Source organism: Ambystoma mexicanum, chromosome 7p (genome assembly GCF_040938575.1).
Source record: "Ambystoma mexicanum isolate Mex_15411 chromosome 7p, UKY_AmexF1_1, whole genome shotgun sequence".
Lineage (NCBI taxonomy): Eukaryota > Metazoa > Chordata > Amphibia > Caudata > Ambystomatidae > Ambystoma > Ambystoma mexicanum.
The window spans coordinates 281,238,988-281,255,955 of NC_090939.1; the positions used below are offsets into that span (position 1 = coordinate 281,238,988).

The 16,968-nt window shown below is 47.9% G+C and overlaps 1 protein-coding gene across 2 annotated transcripts in view; it reads left to right on the forward strand.

Annotated features, from left to right (window-relative positions):
* Nucleotides 1–16,968, forward strand: part of SCAF4 (SR-related CTD associated factor 4) — a 1,175,829-nt gene that overhangs the window by 133,967 nt on the left and 1,024,894 nt on the right. For both annotated transcript variants that reach the window (XM_069636348.1, XM_069636349.1), the window contains exon 5: nucleotides 1,238–1,373. In XM_069636348.1, coding sequence (XP_069492449.1) covers nucleotides 1,238–1,373 — 136 coding nt within the window. The remainder of the gene's footprint in view (nucleotides 1–1,237; nucleotides 1,374–16,968) is intronic.

Genomic DNA, 16,968 nt, shown 5'->3' on the forward strand with positions numbered 1-16,968 from the left:
TGGTGCCTTGTGACGGAGCACTCCGCGGCTGGTCTCTTCCCTGGTGGTGCAACGATCTTCAGCTTTCCTTCGACGACGAGATCATCTCTTCTCTTGGCAAAGACCGGACGTGCATCCACCACCAGGGACAACTGCCCCCGCCTGAGCTGTCTCTCCACAATCAAGGTACTGTCTGCCTGGCTTCCCTTGTTGCCGGATAGAGTGAGGTGTCTTAACCCTCGCCTCTCCATAGGGTCGCCTCCAAGCTTTCTCTAGCGTGTTGTTCTGAACTGGTCCAATCTGCCGATAACAATTTGCTACAAAGACTCGAACGCATTTCCACTAAGATACTTTTTGGGACATATCGCCTTGGCTCTCTCCGAGTGGGCCTGGCCTCTGAACTTTGGAATCTACAGTGGGTCTTGTCTTCTTGACTTGCATCTTTGTTCTTACAAGTATTCGTATCGAGTTGATTTCTTAACCCGCCTTTTTCTCTCCCATCCTAACGAATACTAGAGTGCCATCTAGGAAAGCATACACCTCTGGCTGCAAATAAGTGATGCCGTTGAACCTAGACTTGTCGAACTATTGTTAGAGGGATTGATCTTTTTCTCAGCAATTGCGATTGAAGTTGTTTGCCGTATTAGTGCCAGAGTGTTTTATATAGCTGTGTCGTTAAGAATAAAAATACCTTTATATTTTTACACCGAAGCCTTGTTCCGTGTTTGCTTGTTCTACTGTGTAGATTGTCCTATTTTGTATACTCCATACTGCCTAACTCTTCTTGAGGGAAGTCTGACTGCTCAGCCACAGCTACCAAGTGAATCTGTGTGGTACAGACTGCTACCAAGTGGGTTTACTGCCAAACACCTGTAGTCCTAAATCTTTTGCAGTGGTCCCAGAGGGAACTGCACAGGTTTCCGCCTAACACCTGTTAGTAATTTTCACTGTTATATGGCCATAAATGAAGTATTTTTATACATTGTCATAAGTGTTCCTAGATTGTTTCACTGTGTGCTCATTGTGGACCCCTTACAAGCTCTCCACCTCTTGATAGACTTGGCCTAGACCACTTGTCCATCTACCCTGAACTGGTTTGGCTACAGCTCCCAGAGTTGTCTGTCACAATACTAGGTTGCCCTTCTATACATCTGTCCACCAGGCCAGAGTATAGAAAAATCAGTCTGTCATGCATTGTATAGTGAGGACCATATAGTGCAGCATTACACTAAATGTGCATCTTTTTTTCTTTTAACAGAGTAAAATTGTTCGTGTGCTGAACCTATGGCAGAAAAATGGGGTTTTCCAGATAGAAATCATTCAGCCACTTTTGGATATGGCAGCTATAGTTAATGAACCAGTACCGGTCTCCGAAAACTCTTCCAATAATGAAGGTAAAACAATTTCAATCCTCATCAGAGATCAAATTGTGAAGTGTGTGTAATCCGATTTCTCTCTCTCTTTTTCAAGCCTTATTTTTTAAATCTAAGTATTTACTAGTGTTAATGCTCTCTACTTTAAGATTCTGAAAAATAATGACGTTTTATATGAAGTGAGGGTTGCAAGGTGATATGATACGTTATTTATAATGCGCTTAATACCCAGAGGTTTCTAAGCGTGGCCCGGGGATCAGACTTTTGTGATGCCCCATGTTGTCTTGCTGCCACGTCGAGCAGATTGTCCATGAGCTATCCCCCCCTTGCCTTAGTCCAGTCCTCGGGTCCTATTGGATGCAGCTTTGTGGTGGGGGGGTAAAGGGGAGGTGTGCCTCCATTTTGTTTTGGTTGAATTAAAATACTTGCTTGAATAGGTAGGTCTTTGTAGTTTGTAAAATGAGATGAGATGGGGTTTTAGTTCAAACATCTGACTTCCAGAAGCAGTAGGTGGTGTGGGGCGGGGCGATAGTTTGCTTAGGAGTATATTGGTTTGGCTGCAAGCGGGTGTTAGGAGGGTTTTTCAGATCCCACCCTGGCGAGGGGGTACACAGAAGCCATTTTAGTGGAACAGGAAAGGTTTCCACTAAGGTCTAACCAAACTCTCAATGTGAAAGTGGCAGAGAAATGTTCATATTAAAGGTATTTGCTCTGTCACCAATGGAATTTGTCCCCAGGCGGATCTGCAAACAAGAGGGCGGGTTGGATTAGTCGGGTGAAGAGGGAATAGGAAAGTGAGAAAAGTGGTGTGCTGTTGGCAGCTTCAGTTTGCTTTTCAGTGCGCTGAGCTTTGGGTGCGAATATCTGATCGATGCAAGACCTCGTGTGCTGTTGGTGTGATGTATGTTTTGTATGTTTGTTGTTGGAGTGCGTGCGGTTTTCTGGGCGAGAAGATGATTGTGTGGATTTTCGTGTGAGTTGGGTATGCAGAGATTTGAATATTGGGTTAGTGGGTTATGTCCTTGCTCTCCAGATGTGATGAGTGCCAATTTCCAAGTTCTCTTTGAATGCATCACATGATCATCTCCACACCTGTCTAGATGCGGCACTGGCCAGTATTCAGTCCTGTCCGGATGTGACGCAGGCCAACATTCACAGTTCTCTCTAAATGTGGCAGTGGCTAATATTCATAGTTCTATCAAGTTGTTAAGCTGGCTAGTAATAATATCCTGCTCTATCTTCTTCTGACTGTAGGTTGAGTGGCAGGGCTTCTGGAGTAGTGATTCCTTCATGCCCCACCCAGGCCACACCTACCTTGATGGTTGCTGCTTTTTGACAGCTGGCATACCCTGCTGACACCTGCAGACAGTTTGTAGCTGCCAATGTAGGAGCCACCCTTTGCCTTTTTGCCCAACCTTTTGGTATAAGCATATACTACACTGGTTGGTAGAGTGACTGAGCAGCTAGGCTTCGCTCAAGAGGGGTCAGTGTGAGCTGTCGGGTTGTAACATAGAATTTCACAGTGACAAGTATTCAAATAAACTTTTACACTCAAGGTTTCTTGATTAAAAATGATTTATTTAACAGTCAGTTTGACTAAGCCTTCTTTAGAAGCGAGCAAATATATGTAACACAAAAATATACTTCAAAATACACACACGGTTTCTTTAAATCAGTAGTTACCCATTTGGGAAGGCACAGACACTTCTACACCCTTAGGTGACTTAAATAACTAGGACACTGTGGACATTGATATATCACCGGTACATTTAGAGCAATACTGAGTTTGGTGTAAAAAGGAAAATGGTGAATAAAACAAAGGTTAACAAATATTCTTAAGCAGGTAAGTACTTTTGAACCCCCCCCCGCCCCAATGCAAAATAAAGTAACCCTTTCCCATCTACACAAGTTATAGAATGTGTGACATTTGTTGAGGGATAGTTAAAGCACAAAGTCTGAGGATAGAAGAGCCTTTCTGGGAGCCAGGACAGCCAATGTCAATTGAGCAAATACTAGGGGAGCTGGAGCACTTCTTGAAGGCAAGTAAAGTCTTGCACAATATTTTAGAAGTCTTTGTAGAAATGAAATCACTGTAGGGCCACAATCTGGGAGGCTTGTGAGGGGCAAAGCTGCAAGCAACTCTGCAAAAGCAACCAAGACAAGTCTCAACTGAGAACTAGCAAGGCTACACAAAAAGAGATAAGGTCCCTTAGTTTTACAGTACCTTAGGTCTGAAGAAATTGGTTCCAGCTGGCTTCTGTTCCCGTGTAGGTTTGCAGATCATGTTGTTCCTGGGCCTCAGCGCCTTGAAACACCTGTGTATAGGCGCGTTACAAATGCCATATCATATCATAGCATATCATGGGGACAAGATGGAGGACATCTGGGGACTCCTGCACTGCGAATTGAAAATCAGCAGCAGCAATGGGCAAACTTCAGATCACCAGCACTTCACGGTTTCTGCTTCTCGCAAATAGCACCACCGCGTTTCTCTGATGCCTTATGAACTTTCCTCGCATCTGGGGTCCAGCACTCTGTTGAGGTGGCTCACACTTGGTCAATCCTGCTTCATGGGAGTCTGGAGGATCTTCCTGGAGCTCTGGTCCGACTTAAAGACGACACACTTGATTCTGGTGTTCCTCTCCCTGGCAATTGGTTCCTGCAGCAGCAATGTAAGTACAGCGAGCTCTGAGAGGATTTCCAGATGAATTCGTCTTGGGGTTGATTGGTCCCACCAACCCAATGGGGAAAGTCGTCCTTTACAGGGCTTCTCTAGTCAAATTCGGAGCCTCAGCACTGCAGCAGGGTTTCACCGGGCAAACCAGCAGTCCAGGAGTTGCATCAGGCATCTTTTCCAAGTTCTTATTCGGATACACTTGTCCAGTGGTCGACGCTGCCTTCCAAGCCAAAAAGCCTCGCCTTTTATGCAGGTTTCTCCCATTCATTGCAGCCTAGCTGTCAGTCACAAAGCAGGGTGGCTGTCCTCTGAGGACAGTGTCACGACCATAGCCCCTGGCCTGGGAACTCTGGGTCTCTGGCCCTCGCCACAGTGTTCCTGCAGGGCCCCAAGGGCTCAATCATGCCCCCATCGACTATCCTGGAGCCAGTCCTGGCGCCTTTGGCGCAAAGCTCATATGGCAGGTGGAGTTTCCATTGGGGAATGGACCAACATGGCTGCCCCCACAGGTTTGGCGTGGAACTGCATCATGCAGTCTAGCATCTAGGGCGTGGTCCGCCCTGGAGGCACCTATGATCCCTGCTGGCTATTTAAGCCACGCCCGAGCTGAGGCACGCGCTTTGCGTTGTTCTGCACTCGCAGTGTGACGTTCACCAAGACCTGCTTGCAGCATCCTTGGCCTACATCTACAAGGAGAACACCACCACCATTAATCCTCCTTACCTGTTCAGCATCCAGCTCCTCATTCGCTCCGGAGTCTTCCCTGGAGCTTGTCATCTTCCGCTAGCAACGTCCCAGAGGGGAGAGAGAGGACAATTAGTAAGCGTTCGTCTTCAGATTCCATCGCCTTCAGTTTCTGCTTACCTATCGAAGGTCTCCTGGAATTCAACAACGGTCCGGACATCGTCCACACTACACTCCGCTTCCATCTGGCCGCATCTCTTCCTGGAACTTCTTGGCGACCTGCAAGGAAGAATAGCACAGGTTAGCCTTATTCAAAGGACGCTCATAGTGCCGCGCTTCGCGCATTCTCTTACCTTCTCGAGCACCGCCCTCCATCAGCTTGACGTCTTCATCACCCCTTCTGCATCTACGAGAGAAGGTCAACAGGGCAACTATTGCGGACACACATTCTTTTGGAACTAAAGACTTACCTCAGGAGTGGAGTCGCAGCCGGCTTGGACTCCCGGGCCCACGCCAGTGAAGTAACTTGGTACGAAAGGTGCCCAGCCACGACGCGCCCCTGCACAGAACAGCAGGACGGAGAGCGCACCTCATCGAAATACAAATGTTAAATGTTAAAGGTATTTGTATCGCGCATAGTCACCAACGGAATTGGTCCCCAGGCGCTCAGGCGGATCTGTAAACGATAAAGGTGGGATGGGTTAGTAAGGTGAAGAAGGGAGTGGGATAGTGAGAGGAGTGGTGTTCTGTTGGCAGCTTCAACTCGGTATACACCGGGTGCTGAGTTTTGGTGCGGGTATTGGATCGGAGTCAGTCCACGTGTGCTGTTCAGGATTATGTGTTGTTGCAGTGTTGTGAAGTGCGTGCGGCTTGTGCGAGAGATGGTTGTGTTTTTTGAGTGGGATAAGTATGCAGAGGTTGAGCTTATATTGGTTAGTGGGTTACCTGACCTTTACCATGCTAAGATTCACAGGTCTGTCTGAGTGTGGCACTTGCCGGCCCTCACATTCCCATCCAGACGCGGCACAGACCAGAGCCCAGGACTCCATCCAGGTGTGGTCATGCCAACACTCAAACTCCCACCCAGATGCGGCGCAGGCTAGTGTCAGGAGACCCGTCCAGGTGTGGGCATGCTAACATTCGCAACTCCATCTGAGCGCCACGCAGGCTGGTGTTCACAACTCTAGCTGTGGCCCATGTTAGCATTCACGTTTTTCTAGGTGCGGGCATGTTATCCTTCAATCGATCCAATCCGGATGCGACGCAGGCCAGCGTCTATCTAGATGCGTCTGCCGGTCTGGATATGTTCGTCCGGTATGTGCGTATCGGAGAGTCGATTGGGCTTTCGTGTGGGTCTAGGTGTGTGGTCCGTCTCTGCAAGCCTTCCTTTGTGGCTATTTTCCATGATGTCTTATGCTCTGTCGAGTGGTTGGTTCTTTGGTTTGAGTGTTTGTCCAATTTAAGAGTGGTCGGGTTGGAGTTATTTTCATCATTGTTTTAATGTCTGGGCATTCTAGTGTGTCTCCGTTGTGGTTATGCTTTGAAGAGCCATGATTTGAGGAGTTTCCTGAATGCTAGGTGGTTTGTTGTATTCCGTATATTCTTAGGTAGGTCATTCCAGGTTTTAGGTGCCTGGTGAGAGAAAGACGATCCTCCGAGTATTTTTCTGTTGTAGGGTTTTGGTTCCAGGCGTATGTCGGTGCTTGATCTTAGTGTTCTTGTCGGTTGGTGTAGGCGTAGTTTGTCGCTTAGGAATTCTGCACTTTGTGTATTGCTCTGTGCGTGATGCACATGGCCTTTAACTTTATTCCCTGTTTCAGTGGTAGCCAGTGTAGTATTTTTAGCGCGGGTGTGATGTTCTCTTCTGGGTAGCTTGAGAAGGAGTCTGGCTGCTGCATTTTGTATCCGTTGCAGTTTTTTAGAAGTCGTTTGGGCATGCCCAGGTATAGGCTATTGGCATAGTCCACTCTGGACATGATCAGAGCGATGATGGTGAGTGTTTTGTTGGCGAATGAGAGGAACGGTAGGATCCTTTTTGCTGCTCGCAGGAGGAAGAAACATTTCTTGATTAGAGTTTACTTGTGGCTCCAGAGTGAGGTTGTTATCCATTAGGACCCCTAGGTTTTTTACAGTTGATGATGGTTCTGGTGTGGTGCCGAGCTCTCTTGGCCAGGGGATGTAGTTGATGTCTCCTCCCTTTTTTGAAACAATCATTATCTCTGTTTTGCCTGGGTTGATTTTGACATCGTTGAGGTTCATCCAGTTGAATGTCACGGAGGCAATTCTCTAATGTGGTGTTTTCTTCTCGGGTGTCTCGTATGTTGAAGATTATTTGAGTATCGTCGGCGTAGTTGTAGCATGTGAGGCCGTGTTTTTTGATGAGTTTGATTAATAGGTACATGTAGATGTTGAATAGAAGCAGGGAGAAGGATGATCCTTGTGGTACTCCGCACGTGGAGACTCTGGGTTTGGATTTACAAGGTTTCATCCATATTGTTTCCGTTCTGTTTGTTAGGAAGGATTTGATCCATAGTAGGGCAGTGTCTGTTATCCCCAGTCCTTCTAATATCTTTATGAGGATGGCGTGGTTGACAGTGTCGAAGGCTGCAGACAGATCAAGGAGGATCAGGGCGGTGCTGTTGTCTGAGTCTGCATTTGTTTTTAGGTCGTCCCATATTGAGAGGATAGCCGATTCTGTTCCTCTCATACATCTGAAGCCAACTTGTGCCTGGTCTAGTAGGCAGTGCTCTTCTACGAATTCTTGGGTTATTTTGTAGACGTACTTTCCTAGCAGTTTGGCTATGTTGGGTATGTTGGAGATGGGTCTGTAGTTAAGTCCTCTACGTTTCCTGTTGTCTTTGAGTAGTGGCTTGATGTAAGCCGATTTGAAGGCCTGCAGTACTTTACCTGTTGAGATTGAGAGGTTGAGGAGGTTCCTGTGGTATTCCATGGAGGTTCCTTTTTTGAGAATTGTTTTGTATATGTCCGGTGGGCAAGGGTCTTCAGGAGAGCCCGATTTGTTGCTTTGGTTTACCAGTTTGACGAAAGCCTCAACTGATATTTCTGGGAGGAAAGGTGAGGAAGGCTCTAAGGGGGTAGCAAGGGGAACACTGGGAGGCGGGCCCAGAGAGAAGGTGATTGTGGCAAAAACTGAACTCCTGTCTTCCAGAATAGACCCACAGCAGTGCGAGTCCCCGGGGGAGGTGAATGCAACCCAGAAGCGCTCCAATCCAGTCGGGTGGCTTCCCTGTGGATACAAGGTGAGCGTTACAGCCAGCCAATCACCTTTTGGGTGCATTCCTGTAACCAATGGTATTAAGCACAGGGAGTTTTGGGCACATCTCTCGCTTCCTGCCCTGCCAGACACGGGCTTCACCAGTGAATCTCGCCAAAGACCGAATGGACAAAGGAACCAAACCAAGTAAATCGCAAGGACCTTTCCAACAAGAAATGGCGAAAAAAGACTGGGGCTATTTTGACAAAATGGGCACCCATGACTGTTTTACTGCAGCTGCAATTGCAGCCCGCGGCAGACGCACACAAGGGTAGGAAAACATAAACCACTGCCACCAGCCATTAATTGTAGAAAGAGTAACACATAAATGTTACATGGGAAACTAGACAAAAAGGATACCAAGTCACCCCTCCAGCACCCTTTTGTAAGATGGTGTGCTGGCTCTAGAAAGGCACAAAAATTTAAGTAAAGTCAATTTCAGTACACTGCTCTTAAACAGTAGTTTGACCAGGAGACGGTATTTAAACCTTTGGGAAATCTAAGGCTTCCATGTGCCACTGCACTGAAGGTGCTGTGTGTCACAATATAAAGATGATGCCTATGGAGTTTCAGACCCTAAAGTCAAAACAAATAAGAGTCCACATCACAGAAAAATACGAGAGAGTGGGAAAAAGGTCTCGCTCTCCAGGTTAGAAACAAAGTCCTAAAGTCCAGCAAAAAGACCTGGGGGTCGCTATGGTAGAAGGGAATTGGCACGTTTATGAGAATTCTCCCTAACAGGAGTGAAACGGGGAAATGAGACCAGGGAGACGGAAGTGGTGCAGAGGGTACAATCGGGGCCTGGAGCGGGGTAGGGGGGGTCTTAAAGGACTTCAACCCTTAATGTTATCAAGGCCCAGGAGGGTGTGGCCCTTGTAATTGAGTAAAAATATCCCCCGATCCAGCCCGCTTGCAACCCTTCTCCCCCTGATCTCCTTGTAGCTTCGTGCTCCCTCCTTCCACCTCCCCTGATTGGCCGGTCCACCTGGACTTATCTGACCTTCCAAGGGCAGCCCTCCGCCCGTGCAGCTCCTGCGGCTAAGGACCCCGAGGTAAAGGACGGCTCCCACAGTGGCGGCTCCAGATCTTGTCTGCAGGTGTCGGCAGGGGAAGCCAGCGACCAGCCGTCAACCAGCAGCAACCATCAAAATAAATGTGGCATGGGTGGGGATTAGAGCAATTCCTCTACTCCCGGAAAACCCAGCCACTCAACATTACCTTACCTCTGAATTGTGAATGTTAGCAATGCTGCACCTAATTAAGATTGTGGACATTATCCACACGCCAGACCCAGACAGGATTGTGAATGTTAGCAATGCCACACTTCGTTAGAATTGTGAACATTGGCCTGCGACAGACCCACACAGAATTATGAATCTTGGTAATGCCAAACCGAGTTAGAATTGTGAACATTGGCTTGCATCGCATCTAGACAGGATGGTAGATGTCAGCAAGTGCCACACTCTGATAGAAGATCAAATATTATCAGTAACTTGTACTTAGAAATTGCTCCTGCTGCAGTGATTCATAAACCCACGCACACACTCCCATAGCACTATGCTTACTCTTGAAAGCGAACCCCAACTCACAGGGGCGCCCCTTAAATATGTTGGTGTACCCCCTGATCACCCTCAAACCAGAGTAAATGCACCCCTCTAGGGAATTAAAACCATGAGTCCATCTTGCAAGCGATAAACTTTCATCTTTACAGATCATGAGGATTGGGGGAAATGGCAGAGGACTGCCATTTCCAACCAGCATTCTGTCCTCTGTGGCTGGCTCCCAGGTCCTGAAGACTGGTGCTTGGCCTGGGGGTTAAATACTCTTGACTTGGTTACTGGATACCGGCAGAGCTCATACAAAATTATTATTCTTGTCATACATTGGATGCTGCAGTCTCTTCCTTTCTTCATCAGCAATTTCTGACATAGCCGGGTTCCGTTTGGGACAAGCTAATTAACATTATGCTGCCTCAGCAGGAATACATTGTCACTCTTGTTTAGCATAATTTATGATATAAACATTCATACATAAACACATCTTCACGCCATACTATCAGTACTTAAATCAAACCTATATTTTTATCTGGTCCAGTAATTTCTACCAAAAACCTCGTTTTCCTAGTACTCTGTATGTCGTGGTAAAAAAATATTTTTAGTCTCCATTGGCTTGTGATTGACAGGAACAGCTACTAAGTTACCTTGTGCTCTCTGCCAGCCTGCCTGTAGTCTATATTTAGCACATATAATCGACTCTTAGCACAAACAGAACAAACGACCAAAAAAAACAGTTGCTGAGCCAACAAAAAAAAGAAAAAATTATATATTCCACCATAGTAACCGATAGAACAAACAGAAAACTAAATTGCCTAATGTAATTAAAATGGACAAAGTTAATAAAACGGAGGAATCGGACGGAACGGAGGAGTAGGGCCTGGACCGGATGTAACGAAAGTAGATCAAACGCATTGAAAATGATGGAACGGGCGGAGTGGATGGTACGGCTGGAGTTCCCGACCTCAAACGCATAACTGATAACTGCCATATCACACCACCATGCTTACTCTCTCCTACACACCAACACTCATCTAGAACACAGTGATACTATGACACATTCGGTATAGCTGTACTCATACTAACACCTGCCGCATACTCCCCATCATAATGACTAAACATCAGCTGAGCACACCGCTAGCTTAAGCGTCTCTTAACGCAGCCACAAATCAGTCTGGGCGTCATCCCCCCCAGAACGGACACGTATGCCTGACCTCCCAACTGCTACAGCTACCGCTAAGAAGCAGCTAACACGCAACTGCCTCCTTTGCTGCACACATAGCCAGTGCACACATGCACCTTATGACCCCTTCCCTCTCTATTGACTTCCGAGGGCGTTCAACCTACCAGTGCTTTGAGATCATACCAATGATACATGAGGTGCTATATAAATGCCAAGTAATATAACATAGACTGAATCCACTGTGTGCTTTGAGCAAAAGTAACTACAATGCTAGTTTTACACAAATATCCATGTAAATAAATGTTTGCACCTTATATTTCAATTCTAACTATCGTTATTCAGTGACTGACCACGCCTCTGGGTGATTATTTTTGCATGAAAAAATCTTTCTCAGTGCTATAGTGCTTATAAGTCTTGCCTAATTGTAAAGTGCTTGAGGGGTGCAGGAAGGCGGAAGCTCCTCCCCAACACTCTCTACGCAATCACGCAATTAGAATGCAGCTATACCCCTGATAAATTCGGCCTAGCTGTTCACATACAAACGTTACCCCATGAAATACCTCAGCACTCTAATAAAACGCAGCTATCCCATGACAATCCGGCCTAGCTGCTTTCATAAGCGTCCTACAGGCCTAACACAGCCAGAACCCAGCCTGGGTGTCCACCCACCAGACTGCAGACATTCAACTGATATCTTCACCACCACACCTAACGCTAGGATGCAGCTACAATCTGACAATTAGATCAGCTGCACACATAATTGGTGCACCCACGCACTATACAACACCTTCTCTCTCTACTGACCTGGACTGCGGTCCCCAAGGGCGTTCAGCCTACCAGCGCTTTGAGATCATACCAATGATATGTAGAGTAGGCATTAGACCTCTTGAGGGTTGAGATGGGTTTCTAAAGTCATTCCCGGGGGTGGGTTTTGGGAGGCCACCCTATTATGGTGATCAGGAAAGACATTAAGTCGAGCCAAACCCAATCAAGGTACATAGCAGAGCGGCATGGTGACTCAGACTTTGGAGGGGTGAGAGTGGTCTAGGCCTAAAGTGAGATGCACACAGAGCACTCCAATAATTGCAGTTTCACAGAGTGCACAAATATACAATGGTTATTAGGCCTATAAATTGTACACTAAGCAAAGAAACCTTCAGGTAAGTATCATACTCTTACGTCCCGTCCCCTTACCTCCATACTGCATGGGTATTCCTTCCAAGGGACCGGAGTCGGAAACTCTTTCACCAGAAAAAACCTTCTTCCCCTTTAAATTTAGAGGCATGCAGGGGTTCAGCCCTGGGAGCATATGCTGCCATTACTCCATCCTCCGGCGCCACACCCAGTCCTCTTTTCCATGTTGACTGGAACGGGCCGAATTCACCAGCGCTCCTGGGTTTGGCTATGGCCATGTAATTCCACGCGCGGATACTTCTGTTCTGTCTTTTTTGTCTTTTTATCATTCAGGTACTCTGGCATCGCGTACCTCCCCGGTGAATGTTGACTTCTACAGGGTTTAGAAGGTGTCCACCCTGCAAACGGCTCTTCCTGACTAAAGACCCCCACGCCCACGGTTCCTTGGCCCAGACCGCAGCTGGCAAGCTTGTACTGCGTGCAGCGCTCTTTCCTCTAGGTCTCTGAAGAACAGACTAGCCAGGTGGAGGGAGCTCTTCCAGAGATCGCCTCAAAGGACCTAAAGGACTTGGTCTCATCGATTCAGGACCAAGGTAGGGCCGCTCTTTTCCAGTGCACCCAGCAAAGGAGACGCCTTCCCAAGGACCCACCTGCGCGGGAAGTGTTGAGGAGAATTCTCAGAAATGTACTAATTCACTCCACCTAAGAGACCCCCAGCAACTTTGCTGGATTTTGGGGACTTAATTTTTTAACCTGGATAGTGACTTTTTTCCCACTCTCTCGTATTTTAATGTGTTTTTGTACACTGTTTCTTTTGGTTGTGGAGTTTGACAAACTCCATAGGCATCATCGTTTACATTGTCACACAGCACCTTCAGTGCAGTGACCCAGGGAAGTCCTTTCAGATTTTCCAAAGGTTTAAATCCCTTCTCTTGGTTAAACTACTGTTTCCAAGAACAGTAAAGTGAAATTGACTTCACTTACATTTGTAACTTTCTAGACCCATCACATGCTATCTTACAATAGGGTGCTGGAGGGGTTACCTACTATCCCCTTTATTTAGCTTCTCATGTAAAAAGTTTCTAACCCTTTTCTCACTAAATGGCTGGTGGCAGTGGTTTCATTTCAACTACCATGGTGTGCATTTACCGCTGGCTCCGTTCTCAGCTGCAGTAAAGCACCCAAGAGTGCGATTTTTGTCAAAATGTCCCCGGTCTTTTTTTTTTTTCCGGCATTTCTTTGTGGAAAGGTCCTTCTTGAGATTCTCTGCGCGCCAAACCAGGTTTGGTCCCATTGTTCGCTGTGCCTTTGGCGGGATTCATGAGTGAAGCCTGCCTCTGGCTCCAGGGTGTCTGGGGTGGGCCTGAAACTCCCTGTGCTTAGTCTCCTAGGAGTCCCAAATGCAGTCTGTGGTGATTGGGCGGCTGAATGCTCGGCAAGGACAGCCACCCTGCTGGGTGACTGACAGCTAGGCTGGAATGAATGGGAGAGAACTGAATAAAAGATGAGTCTTTTAGCTTGGAAGGCCGAGTTGACCACTGGACAAAGGAACCGAAGAAGAACTTAGAGGATGCCTGCTGCAACTCCTGGACCGTTGGTTTGCCCGGTGAAGCCCTGCTGCAGTGCTGAAGCGCCAAGTTCGCATCGACGGCAAAGCCCCTGCAAGGTTGTCTTCTCTCCTTGAGTTGGTGGGACCAATCAACTCCAAAGTAAGCCACCTGGACATCCATCTCGGAGCTGGTTGAATTTCCACAGAGTTACTACTGGTAACCGTATAGCCAGGGAGAGGAACACCAGATTGTGTGCATTGCTTTTAAGCTGGCCAAGAGCTCTAGGAAGATCCTCCAGACTCCCAGGAAGCGGAACTGGTCGAACCTGAGCCCCCTCAACAGAGGGGGACCCAAGAAGCAAGGAAAGCCCATCTCGACAGCCTGGAACCGCAGTGTTGCTATTTGCGGTAGACACGAGGAGCTGAAATGCTGAACAGCCACTGAAAGTGAATTTTGACGGTTGCGAGTTTTGACCGTCCCAGTGCATTGCAGGAGTCCCCCGACGTCCTCCCTCTTGTCCCCACGACTGAGGCCCAGAGACCTGCAGAAGAACAGGAGTCATCTGCTGCATCGTTTCTGCATCTTTAAAGGTACTGTACAAAGTCTGAGAGAACTTACCTCTTGCTGTAGAGTTGCTTGCATCTTCTACTACTCACAAGTCTAATCAGCTTGTGGCCCAACATTTGATTCTTCTTTTCTTCAAAGACTTCTAAAACATTGTGCAAAGACTTTTCCATTTACCTACCAGCTTCCTCCCATTTAAGACTGTTGCCCATGGACTTTGGCTTAGCCTATTGTATTGAATGACTCAACAAACAGGGGGGCACTCGCTCTTCAGGGCTATACAAGCTGTCCCAAAACATTACCATCAGGAAGCAGGTGAGTGCTACGCAGGGCAAGCCGACCACAGATGCCCCCCACAAAGTAGTTTCTGTGCCCCCAGGTCCCTGTACCCTCTTTGCGTCCCCCTCTCCCCGCTCCTTCCTGGATCTCCCTGCTCCCGCCTCCCATCCCGCCCCCCCGTCTCCCGTTGGCTAACTTGGCCCGTGGTCTCGGGTCTAGCGACCCGCGGTAGCCTCCCTGCTTCCTTTACCATCAGGAAGCAGGTGAGTGCTACGCAGGGCAAGCCGACCCCAGATGCCCCCCACAAAGTTTCTGTGCCCCCGGGCCCCTGTACCCTCTTTGCGTCCCCCTCTCCCCGCTCTTTCCTGGATCTCCCTGCTCCCGCCTCCCATCCCGCCCCCCGTCCCCCATTGGCTAACTTGGCCCGTGGTCTCGGGTCTAGCGACCCGCGGTAGCCTCCCTGCTTCCTTTACCATCAGGAAGCAGGTGAGTGCTACGCAGGGCAAGCCGACCCCAGATGCCCCCCACAAAGTAGTTTCTGTGCCCCCAGGCCCCTGTACCCTCTTTGCGTCCCCCTCTCCCCGCTCCTTCCTGGATCTCCCTGCTCCCGCCTCCCATCCCGCCCCCCGTCCCCCATTGGCTAACTTGGCCCGTGGTCTCGGGTCTAGCGACCCGCGGTAACCTCCCTGCTTCCTTTACCATCAGGAAGCAGGTGAGTGCTACGCAGGGCAAGCCGACCCCAGATGCCCCCCACAAAGTAGTTTCTGTGCCCCCAGGCCCCTGTACCCTCTTTGCGTCCCCCTCTCTCCGCTCCCTCCCGGCAATTTCCATCCTGGCCCAGGTAAGCGTGTGTGGTTGTGTTGCCCCTGCCCCCCCATGCTACCAATATGGGGCTAGGAGGCCCTTGCTGCCTCCCTTCTGCACGGCAGCTTTCCTCCCTTAGTGCCGCCCCCTTTTTCCTCCCCTGGCCCTGATTCGTCCACCTCCCCTTTATCCCGACTTTCCCAGGGCAGCCCTCTGCCCGGCAGCCCCTGTGGCGAAGGGCCACAAGGCAAAGGGCGGCTCCTACAGAGGCGGCTCCAGGACGTGTCAACAGGTGTCCGCAGGGGACGCCAAAGAAGCCAACAAACGCCAACAAAAACCGTGAGTGTGGCATGGGTGGGGAGTAGAGCAATCACTCTACTCCAGAAAACCCCCGCCACTCTATCTCACCTACCAATAACAGAGTGCCATAATACTAGCATGTCCACTCTTAGATGGAATTGTGAATGTTAGTATGTGAAAGTTTGCATTTAGAAAGTGCGCCCTACAGCCTCTCTGTGAATTTAGAAATGTGCCCAATAGCTTATCTGTGAAAGTTGCATTTAGAAGTGTGACCAATTGCCTCTCTGGAAAATTGAATCTAGAAGTGTTCCCAATAGCCTGCCCACTCTAACTTACATTTCAATGGCCCGCAGTATAACGTCAACTAATGAATGCTAGCATATGCCACACTTAGATGGAATCTCTAACAACCTCTCTACGAAATTGAATTTAGAACTGTTCCCAATCGCATTTAGAAGTACGCCGGATAGCCCTCTGAGAAAGATGCGTTAGAATTGTTTGCATTTAGAAGCTGCCCCCTATTAGCCTCTCTGTGAAAGTTGAATTTAGAATTGTTCCCACCTGCATTAGAATTGTTCCCACCTGCATTTAGAAGTGTACCCAAATGCAGTTGGAAGTTGCGCCGGATAGCTTCTCTGAGAAAGTTGAATTAGAATTGTTCCCTCTTGCATGTAGAAGTGTACCCAACGGCATTTAGAAGTGTACCCAATTGCATTCAGAAGCTGCACCCAATAGCCTCTCTGTGAAAGCTGAATTTAGAACTGTCCCCACTTGCATTTAGAAGTGTACCCAGTTGCACCTGAAAGTTTTGCACCCAATAGCCTCTCTGTGAAAGTTGATTTTAGAATTTTTCCCACCTGCATTGGAAGTATACCCAATCTTATTTAGAAGTTACGCCCAATAGCCTCTCTGAGAAAGTTGAATTAGAATTGTTCCCTCTTGCAATTAGAAGTGTATCCAACGGCATTTTAGGAGTGTACCCAATTGCATTTAGAAGCTGCACCCAATAGCTTATCTGAAAACTGAATTTAGAACTGTTCCCACCTGCATTTAGAAGTGTACCCAGTTACACTTGAAAGTTGCACCCAATAGCCTCTCTGAGAAAGTTGAATTAAGAACTGTTCCTACCTGCATTTAGAACTGTACCCTGCACCCTCTCTGAGAAAGCTGAATTTAGAATTGTTCCCACCAACATTTAGAAGTGTACCCAATTGCATTTAGAAATTGCACCCAATACCCTCTCTGAGAAAGTTCAATTTAGGACTGTTCCCACCTGCATTTAGAAGTATATCCAACTACAGTTGAAGTTGCGCCCATTAGCCTCTCTGAAAGTTGCTCAACTCAGTAGTATACCCAACTGCATTAAGAAAGTGTACCCAATTGCATTTAGAACCGTACCAAGTTGCACTTAGAAGTATATCCAATTGCTTAGAAGCACCAATTAGTCCTTGACTAGTTGAGCCCAGAAGTGTACCTATAAGTGTGAGTCACTGACCCTACAACTACAATCAGAAAACCCTCCCAAATCAACCTCACACCAATCACGAGCGCACCAACTCCACCAGTGCCCATCAGAAACCCAAGACCACTCATCTCCCGAACCCCACTGCCGAC